The sequence below is a fragment of the Megalopta genalis genome, chromosome 7 (genome assembly GCF_051020955.1).
Source record: "Megalopta genalis isolate 19385.01 chromosome 7, iyMegGena1_principal, whole genome shotgun sequence".
Taxonomy (NCBI): domain Eukaryota; kingdom Metazoa; phylum Arthropoda; class Insecta; order Hymenoptera; family Halictidae; genus Megalopta; species Megalopta genalis.
The window spans coordinates 23,151,334-23,169,683 of NC_135019.1; the positions used below are offsets into that span (position 1 = coordinate 23,151,334).

The 18,350-nt window shown below is 35.4% G+C and overlaps 1 protein-coding gene across 6 annotated transcripts in view; it reads right to left on the reverse strand.

The window, feature by feature from the left end:
- The window catches only part of Mp (collagen XV/XVIII-type protein multiplexin), a 567,976-nt gene that overhangs the window by 36,107 nt on the left and 513,519 nt on the right, over positions 1–18,350 (reverse strand). For all 6 annotated transcript variants that reach the window (XM_076523939.1, XM_076523938.1, XM_076523937.1 and 3 more), the window contains 4 exons: positions 8,551–8,632; positions 7,315–7,409; positions 3,107–3,259; positions 2,520–2,717 (listed from right to left, as the gene is read on the reverse strand). In XM_076523939.1, coding sequence (XP_076380054.1) covers positions 2,520–2,717; positions 3,107–3,259; positions 7,315–7,409; positions 8,551–8,632 — 528 coding nt within the window. The remainder of the gene's footprint in view (positions 1–2,519; positions 2,718–3,106; positions 3,260–7,314; positions 7,410–8,550; positions 8,633–18,350) is intronic.

Sequence of the window (18,350 nt, forward strand, 5' to 3'; positions counted from 1 at the left end):
ATGAGCTCAGCATACGTTTTCAATTAACAGAATGTAATAAATAGAAAAACTGATCGTATAAGTAAAAAACACTTATAACTTAATATGTACTTTCGACGATATGATGCCATAAAACTCGCAGATATTACTTAAACTGAATGAAAAACTACAATTTGTATTATAATAATATTACATCATAAATAATGTAATAATATTACACTATAAATACTATAATAATACTAATACAATAGTATTATACTCTCTTTTGGAGTCTAACTAAGATTCGCAGTTAAAGAATTGCCTTACTAAAGTTAGTAACAATAGCACTTTCAATTGCCAATTGACGCTGTACCTACCCAACCGGTCAAAATGGCCAGATTGACATTTTTTATTTCAAATTTGTTCATATTATAAAGACTCTTTCATTGGAAATGATTGAGTCAATATTTTAAATAAAGAATACGTTATGATAAAATTGATGAATAGCCTAAAGGCATTGAGTTTTGTCATTTTTATAATGCAACACACGTTAGCTAATTTTAGTGTTCGGTAGGTTTAGTGTCAACGAAGCAATCTGAGTAACAAAAGCTAATATCGTTAGTGATTGTTATGTGAAAGAATATTTCGAAACTTCTATTTAATGTGACACCGTTCTCTAGAAATTTATGAATTAATTTCCAAATAGCGCGTTACTGTGGTAGCCAATTTTGTGCACATTTGATTTAATGGAGTATCTTAAAAGCTTAACGTTCATTGAGTAACGCAATTACATCCTATATTCGCAATGATTTGCATAAAAGAACTACAACGTTTAATTTCGATGTCAAAGGTAAATGTTGCTGGATGTTATATAATGTTTTTTTGACACGTTTCATTCTTAAAATCACGTAGAACTGAGTTCTATAAATACACAGTTTGCATTTTGCTTTTCAATTATGAACAACTTGCTTTAATCAGTTTCATCGAAAATCAAAATTTATTAACGATATTAAAGTTATGCATTTTCATATATTAAAGCCACAATGGCGCTCTTGATGTTTACCATCTTAGATATTACATGGACGGTGATTATTAAATTGCTCGAAAAACTAACGAAATAATTTGCGAATATCTAGCAGAATTTATCGTATTAATTATTTCGCGTTATAATAGTTGCTGTCGGATGTGAAAATATTTTCAGCAGTTGTCAGAGAATTAATTAATACTGCAAACACTTTCCAGAATTTTGTTTGTCTCACTTTTCGTGTATTTTTTTTATAGAAACATTTAAATTCGATTTATATAATCTCTAATGACCGAATTTCACTGATGATACAAATCTGAAAGATTTAATTTTTTTACAAGTTCAGGGAACATGGAATATTATTTCCAATGACATTTATCCATTTATTTGTTAAATAATGTCTTCCATCAATGTTTAAAAATATTTTTTCTCCAGTAGTAAGTTAATTTAAATTAACGGTAAATTACAAGATCGATGAGGAATGTTTAATACTTCACATCCCCTAATTACCAGTAGACGCAGCGAGTACTGCACAAACACGATGCATAGTTGAAAGCATGCAGGTCGCGCGAATATTGGAATTCGATATTTTCGAAACCGAGCGAAATAAAAAAAATATTATTTTGAAATTTTGATTTTATCGACTACAATATATCATACCGTCTCTGATCTATTACTAATTATTATATATTGTCTGTCGTAAAAATACTTCACAGCTAATAATCCCTACGCTCGCAAAACCTGTAAATTTCTATAGAAACAAGAATAAATACCTGTCAAGAATAAATACCTAGAATCATTCTTATTTATATTGTCAATTATCCAGTATTATTTTCTGCAAACAGAATTTTAGGTTGTATTTTTTATTATTATAAAATGTTTGAAAAGATCTTAATGACAGAATATGTAGAATTATAGTACCGTTATCTTTTTATTGAAGTGATACACCATGTAGCAATTTGCAATATTGAATCCACTTAAACGAAATAATTGATCAACTAGTTTTTGCAAACCGAACTGTAGGTTGTGTACATCTTATTATTGCAAAAGATTTGAAATGATTTCAATGATAGAACATGTAGAATTGTGGCATGGTTATCTTTTTAACGAAGTGTTACGACGAAAATTGTTTAGCCAGATTTAAAAATTCATTTTGTACTGATATACTGAGTTCGTTAAAATCTTTAAAAATTAACCGAGTTGAAGTAGCATCAATTAGAATTATGTTCGTCTTCTCGATTCTTGTCGTACTAAATAAATCACTTCGTACGATGTTCATAAGTACGACAACTTAATTAAATTGATAGAAATTTAATCTTAAAAACTCCTGTCTCGAAGATGCGCTACTACCACTGTTCAAGACTTTCTCTTCCTCACGAGTCAGAAGAGACCCTGACGTTTCCAATCATCGAAAGAGAAGCAACAAAATCTCCTCCCATGCTTCGATATTTCTCGAAAATAAACCACTGCCAATGAACAGTAATACGATATTCCGTTGCGACAGCAAAATTCATTAAATAGAAACACTGTTACTTACGTCGAATCCAGAGAATTCGCTCTTTCCTGGTGGCCCAGGAGGTCCTTGCGCGCCTTTTTCGCCCGGTATTCCATCGAGACCCGGCTCTCCTTTTTGTCCTTGCGAACCTTCCGGCCCCTGTACCCCTGCGTCTCCTTTGTCTCCTTTAGCGCCGACTGGTCCTTCGATTCCTCTCTCTCCGGGTGGTCCTGCGGCTCCCTGTAGCAATTAGTGAATCCTTCAGTTTCCACAACGAGCGAGGACCGAATACAAATTTACACAACTCCATGCAAACTCTTATTTACCCCTGCATCATTATTCGATAACACTAGACAATAGCGGATAGAGCGAGGTCTATAAAGCTACATCAAAGTCCTTAATATCACTGTTGCAAATTTCTAGTTATAAAATTCCCATGTTCCGTAATCGCGGAGAATTTCAGTGAGCGTGAAACGCGCGCGTTAAACGTTGAAATTGTTTGAAGGTACAGAGAAATTGTTCGGTTCGTTTATGGAAGTCCTTTATTTTACAGTCATGGAATGATCTCCGTCACATTTTCTTGAGTCGTTACTGTGAAGCGGTTTTGCTTTTACAAAGAGCATCAATACCGTCAGCCCCATTTGCCCCTGCTTTCCTTCTTGTCCGGGCAGTCCTTGTTCGCCTTTGGGCCCCTGGATCATTTTCGGCATCGTGAAGGACGCCATTAGAGCCGTCGTGTTGCAGGTGCATGTGCCGGGATCGCCTTTCTTCCCTGGAGGACCCTGTAGCGTTTTCACAACATTAGTCAAATAATAATCATTCCATTTTAACGATAACTTCACAACTAACGCCGACTACGCTCCGATATTAAACGAAGTACCATCTCAAATTAACGAGTCTACTTATTAAGTAATTCTACTCGTTTCGATTTAAGTATCAATTTAGTCGTAATTTAAAATGCGATTTATTTTGTTGTGTAATTTAATGTCGACGGATTCAAAGACGGAAGATGTTTATCTGCATATAGATAGATCGAACGTTGAAGAATGAGACGACGGGAAAAAGAGGCGAAGTTGAAGAACTTTTTGAAGTCCGTCCTCGATATTTATTCGAGGAAAAATGTTCACTTTGAAGAGTAAGTAAATAGTTATCTTGGTGGAAAATAGGTCGCGTCGGACAGAAATTTATGTGCATAAAGCTTTTTGCCAGTTACATCGTTTTGCCTGTGCAGGATGGGCGTGGCGAATGTTACATACGATAGGTCACAATTTTCCATGTTAAAAGGAATGTACAATGTGGGATAATTTGTCGATCATCTCACTAACTAATGTCTACGATAGGTTATAACTTTTTTTGTTCACATTCTATTAAACAATTCATTCTTCTCCCGCGAAATGTTTTGCACTCAATGCTTTGTTCCTTGAAGCATTTTCTTAAAATAACGTTGGGAGTTCTTCGTTATTCCAGTTCGATTCGATTGCAGTGAGACGTGCCTCTCAATGATCAATGCAATTTCCGTGAAGTGGACTGTGTAATTGGCAAGTGTAGAAAAAGACGAAGAATTTGAAAATTTCAATTCGAAAGGATTCGTATTCTATTGCATAAATCTCTACGAAATTTGACTATTGAATTGTCTAATAATCTGTTATTGTAAAGAGCAACACATGTCATTATGTTATTTCAAAATTTTCCATAGTTTTCTGATAGTTCTTTTAAAACCAAGGATCAGAATTTAAGAATTCCTTAAAAAATACTTCAAGAACAATAATAATCTCATCTATAAATCATCAAATTATTTAGATCGATACAATGTAATATGTTCTTTCGAAATTATTATTCAAAAGAAAATAATCGAGCTATTAGACACATTACCTATTTTTAGACACAGTTCAGTCATTGAAAAGTTTATTAACACTTTACCGACCATTAGTACAATAGTTCTGCCATGGCACATTAACATTAACGGCTATTGAGTTAACATGTGTATCGTGCGCAATGTATTCAGGAAAAGTCGCTACGCAAGGAATGGGGTGGCGGCGCATGCGCGGGAGTCTCGAACAGCGGCGTGACGCGTTTACAGGGCGGCACCTACTATATTGTATTCTATTGTATTTGCAGCTCTGCGTCGCATAGCATCGCCATAGTAGTTCAGAATTATAATGTTCACCCGATAGACGCACCGCGCCGCTGTGCGGGACTCTCAGCGCATGCTTCGCCACCCCACTCCTTGCGTAGCGACTTTTCCTGAATACACTGATCATGCGCCGTTCGGTAATAGTATCGGTGGTACAAACTACTAGTTATTTTCGATTCGACTGGGAACGAGTGCGAAATCGCAATTTACCTTGATTTCTTTAATCATCCGTCGGATACATGCATTTTTATTTAGTGTAAAATAACACTTTCAGCATTTAAATTTAAATATTTCCTAAGTTTACCTGACAATATTAACTGCTGATTTACAAAGTATAATTTAATTGTAATTTGGTTTATTTGTAAAATAGAAGTTTAATCCAGGTAAAAACGCCGGCTTCCCACGAAGGTTTTTCATAAAACCGCGTGGTCTGTAAAGTGTCAATAGCCTTTTAATAAATGAAGTATTAATGTTTTAACTAATTCTATTGGCAATGATTCCTATAATGGCCGATTTTCAAAGGATTAGTACAATTGAACTTTGACTTCTGTGTCAGATTCGAATTAGCATTGATTTTGTGCGCTGTTTTTGACGTTGCCACGCGCATCCGGTCGTGAATAATTTTAGAAGATAGTGAATATCGAGAAAGCCTGTTTCTGTGTAATCAATGTTGCACGCATTAGCCACCTGCATTTCAGCATTCTGACTAAATTAGATCGCTCGTGTAACAAGATAAATGAGTGATTTTGGATTGGAATGTATTCAAGCTCGTTTAACATGCACAAACGCTACCGATGCGAGTTATTATTGCCGAAATATGCGCGCAATTGTATGCATCCGGTGTCACAGAGACAATCTTAGAACTAAATACTCCTACGTGATATACTATTGTATTGTGCGCAGCGTTTCATGCTAGTTGTTTGCTCACGTAGGTGCATTATAGTGTAACTACACGTGACACATTCAAATTCCGACGAATTTCTTCGTTCTCGTGGCAACAGCGTGTAACGAACACGAATTTTACACTTGATTAGGATGGTGGTGCCGGTTACTGTGCACTGACCAATTTGCTGTGCTTTTGGTTCTTTTCAAAATTTGTTTATTCGTTTCTTTTGTTCATTTTCGAATAAAAAAATTGATATGTCTCATTCGACAACAACAAATCGATGGCACAGTAACCGGCTCCACAACCCTAAGTGTAGTTGATCGATCGATTGACTGCACACTGGCACTGAAAGTAAAAGATTCGACGATTTTTTTCTGGTTTCTATTCTTTTGCAACTCGCGCATTTTGTTTCTGCGTGAAAGACAGATTAGCGTCAACTATGAATGCGAAATTTCTATAAGTTTAATTAATTCTCGGTGCCATGTTGGTTGCAGCGCATTGCATCAACAGACACAAGGAAAATCGGTAATCTTTCGTTAACGACGCTTTGTCTCACGCAGTAATGAAACACTAATTTCCCTGCACATTTGCACACGCACATCCTGCCGGCGCTTTAATACTGTAAACGCCGGTAGACTATCTAGTGTGGAACCGGTCCAAGATAGTGCTTTATTTCATTAGGGGAGATGAATGTTGGGTAGTTAAACCGATGGAATAACTCTAAGTAAACGTACATCGTATAAATACGGGACTACGGACGGCGCTGAATTATTATTCATTTGTCGTAACAAAGGAGCCGGCAAGAACTAAGACAGTGAAATGCCGAATTACATTTGACCAATACGAGCCCGAGCTACGAGTAATTACAATTCAATCTAGCCTTTGTCTTCGGCGAATTCTGTGCGACGATCGTTCTGCAATTTGTTACGACAATTAACCGGCTCGTGTAAATACAACGGCCGCAGCCGTATTTGGGTTAACAGATATTTCTTTCCGGCCGGACAATGTAGTGTTGCATAATCATAAGCGAAACCTGATACGAACGTGTAGTCCTGCAATATTCACAATGCATTCAATCTGCCTTTCTACGTGTGCGGACTATTGAGCCAGTGGAACTGGAGTTTCTATGGTCCGTATTGGGACTGCTAATGGCAGAACATTTGGCCGGTTTGACGCATACATTCGATAAGTTAGATCCACCGATAAGAAGTTCCGCAGTTCTTGTGTTATAATACAAACGAAGCAATCAGACATCTGTTCACGTTCTGTGCTTTTTGTTACCGAATGTTTTCCGCATTTTACCGCGACGAATATTAATTATTTTAAGCAACGTTCCTCAAGTTCCTTTCCGTGAAATCGTATTAAAATTCGAATCAGCGCAATGAAACAATTAAATCCGTATTCAAATTAAAATTGAACGAACGAACTGTAATAAATTGTAATTGTATTAAGAGATGGGAAAAGTCACCGCATAAAAATGTCTGCGAGCAGACTGGGGATTTTATGTATTTATGGAAAAATTCAGAAGGCGCAATTTGAAATAGTAAAAGGGTTGCAAGAATTTTAAAACGTCAATGTATTATTTTCAATCTATTAGAAGGATTAAACAATGAACGAATTTGCTGTTCGGTTTGTATTCTTTGCATCGATACGGAAAATTTGTATTTTGTGAGAAAATTTGTCTATTTGTGAGAAAAAGAGACACCGTTTTTCGAACTAGAATGAAACACGTAGGTTAAAATTAGCAAACGAGTTTAAATATATAGTTACGTTCGTAGGATTGCGATAATGATACAAAATAAATGCAAAGTACTTACCTCATCTTGACCTGGTGGTCCGGGTGGTCCTGGAGGACCTCTAACGCTATCACCCTTGTCTCCTTTATCGCCTTTATCACCTTTCGGCCCTTTGTCTGAGACGTGCAAAATAATGCTCGATTAAATTCAGAAATAAGCAGGCCACATTAATTGTTAAAAATATTCCAACCGCTGGGAAAATTGTCAACACTTCTTCCGATACAATATGTTTCGACATTACAAAAATTACTTTTTGACAAACAAACTATAAATATATACCCTAACAAATACATTATTATTAGATTGTAGAGTTGAAATCCCTTGCACTACGATTTCTTTCGCAGCTACGTAAAATAATCTTGTCGCTAATAAATTCATAAGCGAGGACAACAATTTATATTTATCGTATGTACTCTAATGTTTAAATATTGATAATTGAACCGTAGAATTTGATTTCGGTTTAAAAGAAGTAGACATCATAGCACAAGGGGTTAAACACATATGACAGAAGTTGATAAGTAAAACTCAAAACAGTAAACTTTGAAAAAGAATGAAGAGAATGTTCTTATATTTTCCTACGTCTTGGAAATTATTGTTTTGGTATAACCATTACGTGGTGTCTATTTTCTTGTTTTGTCGGTTAAAACTCATTGACTTTTTCTGTTTCAGTGAGGGATCAGTTACTAAACCCCTAAAATTACTAACACCTTGCGTAAGGTCATAGAAAATGCTGTGGAAAAAGCCCGTATTTATGAGCAGGAAAATGCTGGCGATTTTTCACACGTAATACTGCAAAATATCCATTAATTATATTTCCAAATAAAATAATATAAAATTAAAAAAAAATGTGTTCGTGAAAGTTATCTTTGTTTTATATCATTCAGTCGTTCAGTGGTCAGTCTGTATTTACGCGGTCAAGGCTTCATATGATCCATAAGTGTTTAAAAATTTAATATTATTGATTTTGCTATGAAAGTTGGTTTGTACGATCGGAGTTTTCTTATATTCAATTTAGTACTGTAGAAACTGTTGTAACGCTGTAATTTCATCGAGGAGGAAAGAACTGGGTCCACTGGAAATTCCCTGGGAGCCCTGTCGAATACGTTCCTGACAGAAGATGGCTCTAACGGCGTTTGAAATATTGAGGAAACAATTTTCGCTGTAATTTCGGTGGCCGCCGTCGGGGATTCGTGTATGTCTTACCGGCGCGGCGGGGCGATGATTAAATAAACTCACGAATTCTTTGCGATTACTCACAGTCCGGATTTGGGGGAGGAGGCGTGATGAATGGCGGCGGATTGCTTTTCTCGCTTCTGTCTTCGTCATCGTCTCGTCCGATCTGAAAACGGACGGTAAAAAGGAACGGTGAATAAGAACACCAAACGTGATTTATATGTCGTTATATCGTTCGAAAAAGGATGGGTAAAAGAAAAACGAACGGCATAGAAGTTTCATCGCTTATGGTTGTGATTGATTGCACGCCGCGCCGCGCCGCGCCATGCCGCGCGGAGCCGGTGCAATTTATTTATCTTCGAAGAGCAGCGAAATCGTTCCATTTTCACGGATCCACCATCGCATTCACGGTTAATATGGCGTATCATTGGAAAAACGTTTGATGCCGTAGATTCACGGCACAAACGAGCTTCTCGAACGTCATTCAAACTTAGCAGAAACGGCGTTAACGAGTCGATGAACGTTGACACTGAAAATATTCATCTCGCAATGTTTATTAATCGTGGGATTGATCTCGGTGGAAATGTTGAAGCGTCAACCGTTTGCACTCGAAGCTATTTTCGCTTCGATACATTTTATAAACACAGAGCAGACCTACTTGAATTCTTCGTAATTTGTCGACAAATGGGAAAGTTAACACTAAATCTACCATGCCGATCGAAATGATTGATTTCACATCTTTCATTTAAAAACTGTTGAAATTGTATTGATTCTTTCATTAGAGATGATTGAATAAATTTTTTGATCAAAGTGTACGTTATAATAAAGGTAAGGAGAGCTTTGTATAACTTCGGTTTAGTTATTATCTTAAAGCGATTCAAGTTTTTCAGTTTCAGTGCTGGGTGGTTTAGTGTTAATTTTAATTATGATATGTCAAGTCTATAATACTCGAACGGCAGACTTTTGTTTGGCAAAAATATAACTGAGTATACTCAAAATCATTTACAATGATATTTATCAATTTCTTTCTTTATATTTCTTAAGGTACTCCTTCTAGATATGTTAATTTCTTTGTAGACCTTAATGAAACATGTGAACATTTAAAGTAATCGTCACAGATGCAAATGGACTCGAGCCTCGCCGTCCGAGGGTTGATAAGGCAATTCGAGTGCACAGGGTTTGTATTTAAATCGTCGTTACCTAGAACAATAGAAGACATTAATTAACAGAGCTGGGCAAAACGTAATCTAATTAATGATGCAAGATTGTGATTAATGTGAAATCATGTTAATAATCATGATTATTGATTATTAAATAATCAGTAATTATTGATTAATGGTTAATAGGAGTAGTAAAAATCATTGTCATCAAGGGCTATGATTAATTCAATCATCATTAATCACAACATGATTATACTTTTGATTAGGATTGAATCGGTAATTTATTTAAAATAACAATAAATAATACCGCGAACATCTTTTGGGAGATAAATATTCATTATATAGGGCGAGTTACAAATTACCCTTCACGATTTTTCAGCCCATTCCGATAGTCTGACAAAAAAATATTTCCTATTAAAATTAATTACTATTTAAACGAGGCCTTAGTGTTATGTGTCGCCAAATTATTTCAAATATTGTGGCAATCGATTCATGACAATTTTTCTTTCAATATCATCAGAAGGTCATCATGTAGCAGGTCGTTGAATTCATCCCGACGTCGCCTACAATACTATGAAGTTAAAATTACCTAGTTTCATTAAAAAATATAACGGCAACCTTGCTTTTTTATCGAAAATCAATTTGTTTTTAAATTTAAATAATTGAAATTTCTTGTCGGTTAAATACTGATTAACTTTGATAGGAAACATTTTCTTGTCAGGCCATTGGAAGGGACAGAAAAATTGTGGAGATTAATTTGTGACTCACTCTGTATTTGTAATATATGCATAACACATTCACCTTATATACCTTATATTATGCGGATAAGGTGAATACGGTAATCATTCAAATGATTACAGATTTCTGACTAATGATTGCAAATTACAAACGTTGTGCAAGATTACTAAATTACTGTCTGTGATGATTACATGATTAATGATTCCGATTATTATGATTACTCTTAGTAATTAATTACAGCAATCATCAAAATGTAGTTGATTAATACCAAATTCTGTTAAGAAGCATGAGAAATATCTTAATTAGTACGCAATAGCACGATGGTTATTTCTACATGAACATTTGATTGGAATAAATAACGATTATGCAACAAATTATGTGGTTATAGCTGAGGAGATTATGCGAATACATGTGTGGCAGGCACTGCAAGCACAAGACATAATGAAAATAGTGTTACAATAAGTTGCGGATTAGATCTTCTTTGTTGGTAACTTAATGAGATGTCCACGAAATTGATGATGTCGTCAGAGTAATTATAAAGTAAGTTCTGCCTTCGTTATCTGCTGCCCAAATATGCTGTTACATATTGATGTTACATATTGCTGTTACACATTGCTGTTACACATTGCTGTTACACATTGCTGTTACACATTGCTGTTACACACTGCTGTTACACACTGCCGTTATACATTGCTGTTACACATTGCTGTTAATTAATGCCGTCGCGATATTCCTCGATTTATTCAGATTGGCAATTATAGTAATATGAATATTGAACAATTCAAGTTAAACTTTCCACGTTTGAAAGAGTGATTTAATTATCTCATTATAAAAGAATATTAATGCGCGTTAATTTTTTTACCACGAACGATAGACCATTAAATTCTATTTAACCGCATACGTATATTCGAGTTCACGGGTTATTAAAGATTCGAACAATGAACGATCGATTTTTAGGGTCTTAGCTTTTTGTTCCGGAAAAATGAATGATATGCAGATTGACGATGATTAATGAAGTTTCGGGTAAATCAAGCGGAGCGTTTAGCACACATTCGCCCTAAGTACTTTCCAATAATAATTAGCAGCCACACGGACTTAACGGGTTAAAATAATCTTTGACAGTTATTTATTGTTCGCTTTCCGATTAATACGTTTTCGAAAAAAAGTCCTCTTACGTGTTAGTTGCACCGAAATGTTTCGAGCGCATGTTAGAAGTGTGTTACCGGATACATGCAAGGCTTGTTAAGCTATAAAGATTATTTAAAACTCGATGCTCGACAGGAATCCGCGTTTTCTTTTTTCGAACATCGAGAGTATGATTTTCTCTGCAGTTTCAGCTCAAATAGTTTCTCGCTGCAAAATATTTAATTGTTCCGTACTTTATGAAAAACGCAAGCGGAACAATAAATATATCTCAACGAGTGAATGATAGATGTAACCAGGAATAATAAAGGAACTGCTTACAACACGATGGAACAATGCTTCAGATATTGCACCGTTCTTTTAAGTAAGCAAGAGAATTCAATTTAATCTTCCTTTCTCTCGCATCATTTCCACTGTTTTGTTTCTTACATTTTCCGGCCTTTCTCTTTAATTCATGGCGCGCAAAATGTCGGAACAATTTTTTGCGCTCGTTTCTCTTGGATCTTCTCACCGTGAATACGAAGCTGCGCGAAACTGGAAAATAGTGTATACAAGTAACAGACTATAGTTCCACCGGCACGCACACGTACAATCCGAAAACTCTAAATACTTTTCAGAAATATGACACCACGAACTGCCGGTGCATTCTATGACATACTTCCTTAAACTACGCAATTGTTAAATATCTACGGGCGATTCGACATTTTCGATAATAATTGGCAACTTTGAAATTAACGGAGCTTCTATCATCCGAATTTTCTAGTTCAAATGAAATGAAAAGGTACAGAGATATTGTCCGTAAAAGAAAGAAGATTTAAGCAGCGATTTGTGATACCCAAGTTTCTGATTTTCGCGCGTATCGTCATCTCCGATCACGTCTCTCTATTCACGGCTCTTATTTTCTATATTTATTATTATCGTTATTGCCATTATTACTGTTATTATCATTATTCTTATTCTTATTGTAGGAAGTTTGATTCCGTTATGGCGAAGTTTGGTCACTGAAACAGGAGCTAGTAAGCGTCCATAGAATACGTTTAATCGATTCGGGGCATACTGACATTTATACACATATGCCTGCTAAACATTCCAAGTACAATGGTTAATCGAAACCCGCGATGCAAGTATGGAACGGATAGGGTACAGAATAGAGGCTAGAGTTTGAATGCACGTAGACACGCGCGTCTCCGCGGCTGCATTGACATTGCCACACACATGAAACCAATGGTCGATCGTAATAACACGTAGCATTCGAGCGACGAGTACGACCGGCGACTGTTCCATTGAGTTCGTTCACTTGATACCATTCGTTGCTGCACCTTTGCATCCCGCTGTACATCTTGCAAGCTTTTCTCCGGGACTGGATTCCGCAGATGGAATAAATTGCTCGGCCCTCCCTGTCCCTCACCCTTCTTTTGGCCGAGTTAAAAAGGAGGATGCAAACTAGTTCCACGGACGATGCGATTAGGCCTAGTACTGCCGAACAATCAGTCCCAGAAACTCGAGGAAGACCACCGTAGAAATCTCTATTCGTATTTGCAGCTATCTGAATTTTATTATTTACTTTCGATAGAGATAATCACAGCATCTTAGATTTACTTTATGTGCACAATTTTCATGATAAAACAATTGACAATATAATAATATTCGATTGTATGTGCACAAGATAATGAACTCTATTTTAATAGTGGTTTATGGAGAAATTGAATCAAAACTATAACACGGAGTTTTAAAGTGTACCACTTTTAATTTATTAGAATTGTTGCTGATAGAAAGAACTGGCCATTCAGTTTCTTTTTCTTGAAATTGAATCCGGAAATTTTTATTTCGTGCAACAATGCGTGGTCCATTAATTAGCATTTATTTTAATTCATGATACAGACGTGCTTCTCAGTTTGTCGGAGATGTCTATCTGTTTACAAGATGCATTTATTGCGCTATTACTGCACGAATCGTAACAAGACTTCTCGACTAATAAATATTCTCTTGGCGTTATTACCATATTCTGTGCCAGCACAGGTGTACAAATTCTGGTGCAACCTGTATAACGAAGTTCTCTGATCGATAGCGACAGCGAACAGGAGTCCTTTAAGATTTCCACGCTAACTACGTCCAGTAGGGCAAATCAAAGTCAATTGCAGTCGGCAAGTTTAACTTTGACAAACCTGGATCAATTGGTCTAATTGGCAACGTGAGTGGTTACGCGGTAAAAACCGAACTTCGTCCTCGATTAGTTTCCAGTTTTCCCCGCCTTTCTATCAATCTTCGCCTATTTCCTTTTCCCAGCTCTATTTTCCCATACACTTCACCTTTCTGTCCAACAGTCTTTTAGAACCATTCTGACGTCGACCGCTTTTATTCTGTCAACGGCAATTCCTATGTAAATTCCACAACAAATCAACTACCTCTTTCTGTAGCTATAGTGCAGCAGTTGTACCCAACAACTGGTCAAAAGTCTATTTCAAAATTTTTTTAAATTGTAAAAGAATCCTGCGATAGCTGAATCTATGAAAAATAATGTATCACTGTTAATTAATGTATCTTCGTCAGAAGTGAAGAATTCTTGTAGTATACACACATTCCCCTCCAAAAGTATTTGAGAATCTATATATTTTTTAAATTGCATTGAAAATAACCTTAATCTTATAAAAAAATTAAATTTTCTTATCGTCGATATATCCACCGTGATTTTTAGTTACTTCTTGCACTAATTTCGGTATCCATTTTATTAGTTCGTCTAATGTTTCTGATCTTATACGGTTTCATGTGTTCTATAGCATGTCAGTACACGTTTTCAATGAACAAAATGCAATAAATGGATAGACTAATTGCATAAATGACAAACACTTCTAACCTAATATATAATTTTTTTGATAGTACGATGCAATAATATTTAATACCAAACTTAAACATTATCTAAACTGAATGAGGAATTACAATCGTCTCTTTAATCATTTTTTATCGTTAATAATTTTTTATATCCTGAAGTAATCGTCTCTGTCTTTTCTTACTGTTTGTCTTTTTTCTTAAACTGTTTGTCTTACTTTAATGTATTTTACATAAAAAGAAGTTACATTTGACACTTCTTTCATAAAGTCAACCGTTTATCATTTCAAGCGGGACTTATTGATGAACGCTCCGTATACAGAGATAATTTATTTTCCAATAATGATCACTTCCTCATTACTAAGGAAATTCTGCACATATATGTACAATTTCCTGTGTGCTTTTCTTTGTATAATCGTATCAAATAATTGCACTGCCCCACATAAACACGAGTAAACTAGTTTCATTCAGCTTTTACAGCCGAATACACAGAATTGCACGGCCGTAGAAAACCGATACGAAAACGGAGCTAGAAGTTTGAATCTAAAACCGTGATCGAAAGTAGGTAGCTTTGAGGGAAATACTGTTTTGATGAACTCGCCACCGGATCGATTTCGATACCTGCCAATTTGCATCTCGCTGATCCTGTTAGGTATAATCTAATTCCACTCTGGATTGACAAGCTTGGGACTCTTGAACTTGACGCTCCATTTTCGGAGACTTGTAATCGATTCTCCCGGACGTGTAACACTTGTTTGATTTTAGTTCCACCTGCGACGTATAATGACTTACGGGACCACCTCGAACTGGTTGGTTACGTTAGTTTGTTCGGAATTCTAGATCAATTCGTTGATTCCTGATTTGTCCAAGCTTGGAAACTCATTTGTACTGTGACACATTCGTATACGTCGATATTTACTTTCGGCAAACTCTATTTTTCTAATCTCAATTTCATTCGCAACATTATGTTTGGAGGTAGTTAGGAAGATTATGTTGCTTTATGTTATGCTTATGGAGAACTGAAGAATACAAATTATAGTTGCGTTACCGATTTTTGAAACGAAGAACTAGTGATAAAGATGTATAAAGATGTATAGTCCTCACCAGACGAGAAGGCATCTTTGAAGAAGGCACGTTCCCCCTCTTACTAGCTGCGGCAGTGGGGAACTAGTAAGTGGGGGAACGTAAACGCAAAGGTGCCTCCTTACTTATTACTAAACTATTATTTTCTTCATCGATGAATCCATTAAACGTTAATATTTGTAACAACAAAACGAACATGCAGATCTCACAAAATTTTATGAAACTACGTTCGGTAATCTTGTGCAAATACATATTGTACATTCTTTCGACTAATTAAGTTTCTATTGAATTGTACGCGATTAAAATACGAAATAAATTTTAAAAAATTGTAACGTGCGTGCTAGTTCGGTGTGATCTTGTGCAAATACATTTTATACGTTTTCTCGACTAATTAAGTTTCTATTGAATTACGCACGGTGGATTGAAAATAGATCTGGTATAGAATAAATTGCAGAAAACTTCGATAATTTTATGCGAATACATTGTTCTTTCGTTAGAGAAATTAAGTTTCTATAAAATTGTGCGCGGACTAATTCAAAATAAAAATGCAATACGCAGAGCTGATCTGAATCTAATTCGAGATTCAATGAAAAGTTTTCGAGCGTTTTAATTTTATGTTAAACCCGATCGTCAGAAGATTTAATAGATTGGGCAAGTTTGAGGAACGGGTGTCCTCTAAACTTCGTTTGGATTAAGGGAAGCGCCGCAATGGCGGCGGAAAGACTAGAAGCTCTCGGCGAAACGAAGCGTTTTAGGGACCAATGCATGATCCTGTCCGAATTCTCAAGATTATTCTCGCCGGCGAATGGAGAACGTTATCCTCTATAAAGTGATTTGCACGTTCCCCATCTAATGTTGGACAGCTTTCGAGGGAATACCTCATGGAATATTGAATCGTCTTAAAACTTTGCATTCTCCCGGAATAGTCGCAATTAAAACGTTTTATACGACTGGCTCTTTTGCAAATTGAAATAATAAAGCAAGAAAATGGATTGTGAGTTTATTACCACGATCTATTTCCGAATTAAATCGGTCGTGCGCTTTCCGCTCGTACGAGGCGCTAATTAAACCGTAATCAGAATTTCGTACGAATATAGCGTTTGTAAGCGATGCTTCTCTTTGACTTCATTCGATTAAAAACCCTTTCGTTACTCTAGGAAATTCATTTTGACGACTATTAACAATTAATCGCTCTATAATTTCCACGTGCCTTCCTATCATCTCTTTATTTTCTCCGGATCAAGATCCGTTTCATTTTGGAATGTTAAATGCATTATTTGCAGAGTAGTATTTAGATTGCTGGTTTTATCCAAAGCAAAATTTTCTGTGTCAACTGTTGGAGACAGTAGCCGGACAGGTGTTCTATCTGTTATTCGACATTCTTCAATTATTTAGATGTTTCTACGATTATTAATTGCGTCTTGAAACATTTGAAAATTAAATGCACGAAGACCGCAAGTCTGGTAATAGCTAACCACTTCGTAATGTATTATGAATTTTCTGCACAATCCTTTGTTGCATTGAAATCTTAATTTATGAGACCATGTTACCGATATTCAATTTTTGATTCCTTCCATTATACAACCTTCCAAATTATATTAGTCCTTTTTATATATTGTAAATTAATTACAAATTAAATTTTATAATGGTTATTTTATTTCTGACTTGATTTCGCTGAAGCGATTCTACATATTCGCTGAAACTAGACTGAAGTTGTTTAACACATGGATAAACTTAAATCACGTTATTCTGGAGATGAAACTATTAAATTATAATTTCTCTGTTACTGGCATTTCTAATTTAGTATGGGTAACGTAAAAAATTCTAATTTTTTTACTATTGAACTTAATTTTAAACATACAATTATCGTGAAAAAGCATTTTATATATTTAATATAGTATTACTAGACATCGGATCTTTATGCAAAATAAAAGCTGTTCAAATCAATTCTAAGAAACATCGGTTAAATGAAAAATAATGTAACGAAATCCTTAAGTTTTTCTAATGCCTTTATGGTTGTGTGCTTGACTGATTTATTTTTGTCATAAATATATAAAACCCGTAGCCTAACGATTACCTTTCCTTTCTAATAACTCGACTCTGTATTTTTGCGAAGATTCCAATTGGCATATATTATGTCGTAAGTACTCTTATGGCGAAAATATAAAACAGTATTCGTTAATGCAAACATTTTCATATATTTTATAATAATCCAGACCAATGGTTCCACTTACAAGTTAAAACAAATTCCGATAATTCCCAGCAAAATGTCGGTTCTTAGGAAGGACCCCAATTGTCCGACTTTGATTTTAACGGGTATAGTAAATCCTGCCCAATTGTTCTTCAACTTTTACACAAAGGTGGACAATTTGAGAAGAAATGATACGATTATTCGAGCCCCGCGGTTCATTTTTTAGTTACCGAATATCTACAGCTATAAAAAGGAGCCTCGAGATTCGAATAATCATATCTCCTTTTCCCAAATTGTCCAGTCTTTGTTTACAAGCTGAGGAACAATTGGAGAGAATTTACTGTATTTGTTAGATGACAGTATATAAGTCCCTAATGATATATGTAAAATATTAGGATTAGATATTCGGTAATTTATATAAGCAATTAAAGTTACAAATCTACAGAATGTATCATGAATATAGATGAACAGTATCGAAGTTACGTTGACGAAATGAGTAAAGTATTTAGATGGTAAATACAAAGTCCTGGGATTGATTCCCGTTCGATGATATATATTTTATTTTTTGTAAAAGTTTATTGTTGTCGCGACGTACATATTGCTAAATGATAGTTGCCATATATGTAATAAAAATGCAAATAATGAGAAACATAAACGGTATTAATAAACGTATGTATCTTATTTAATATTTGAAGTAATGGTTTACAAAAAATACAATTAATATAGTGCTGAAACTTCCTTAT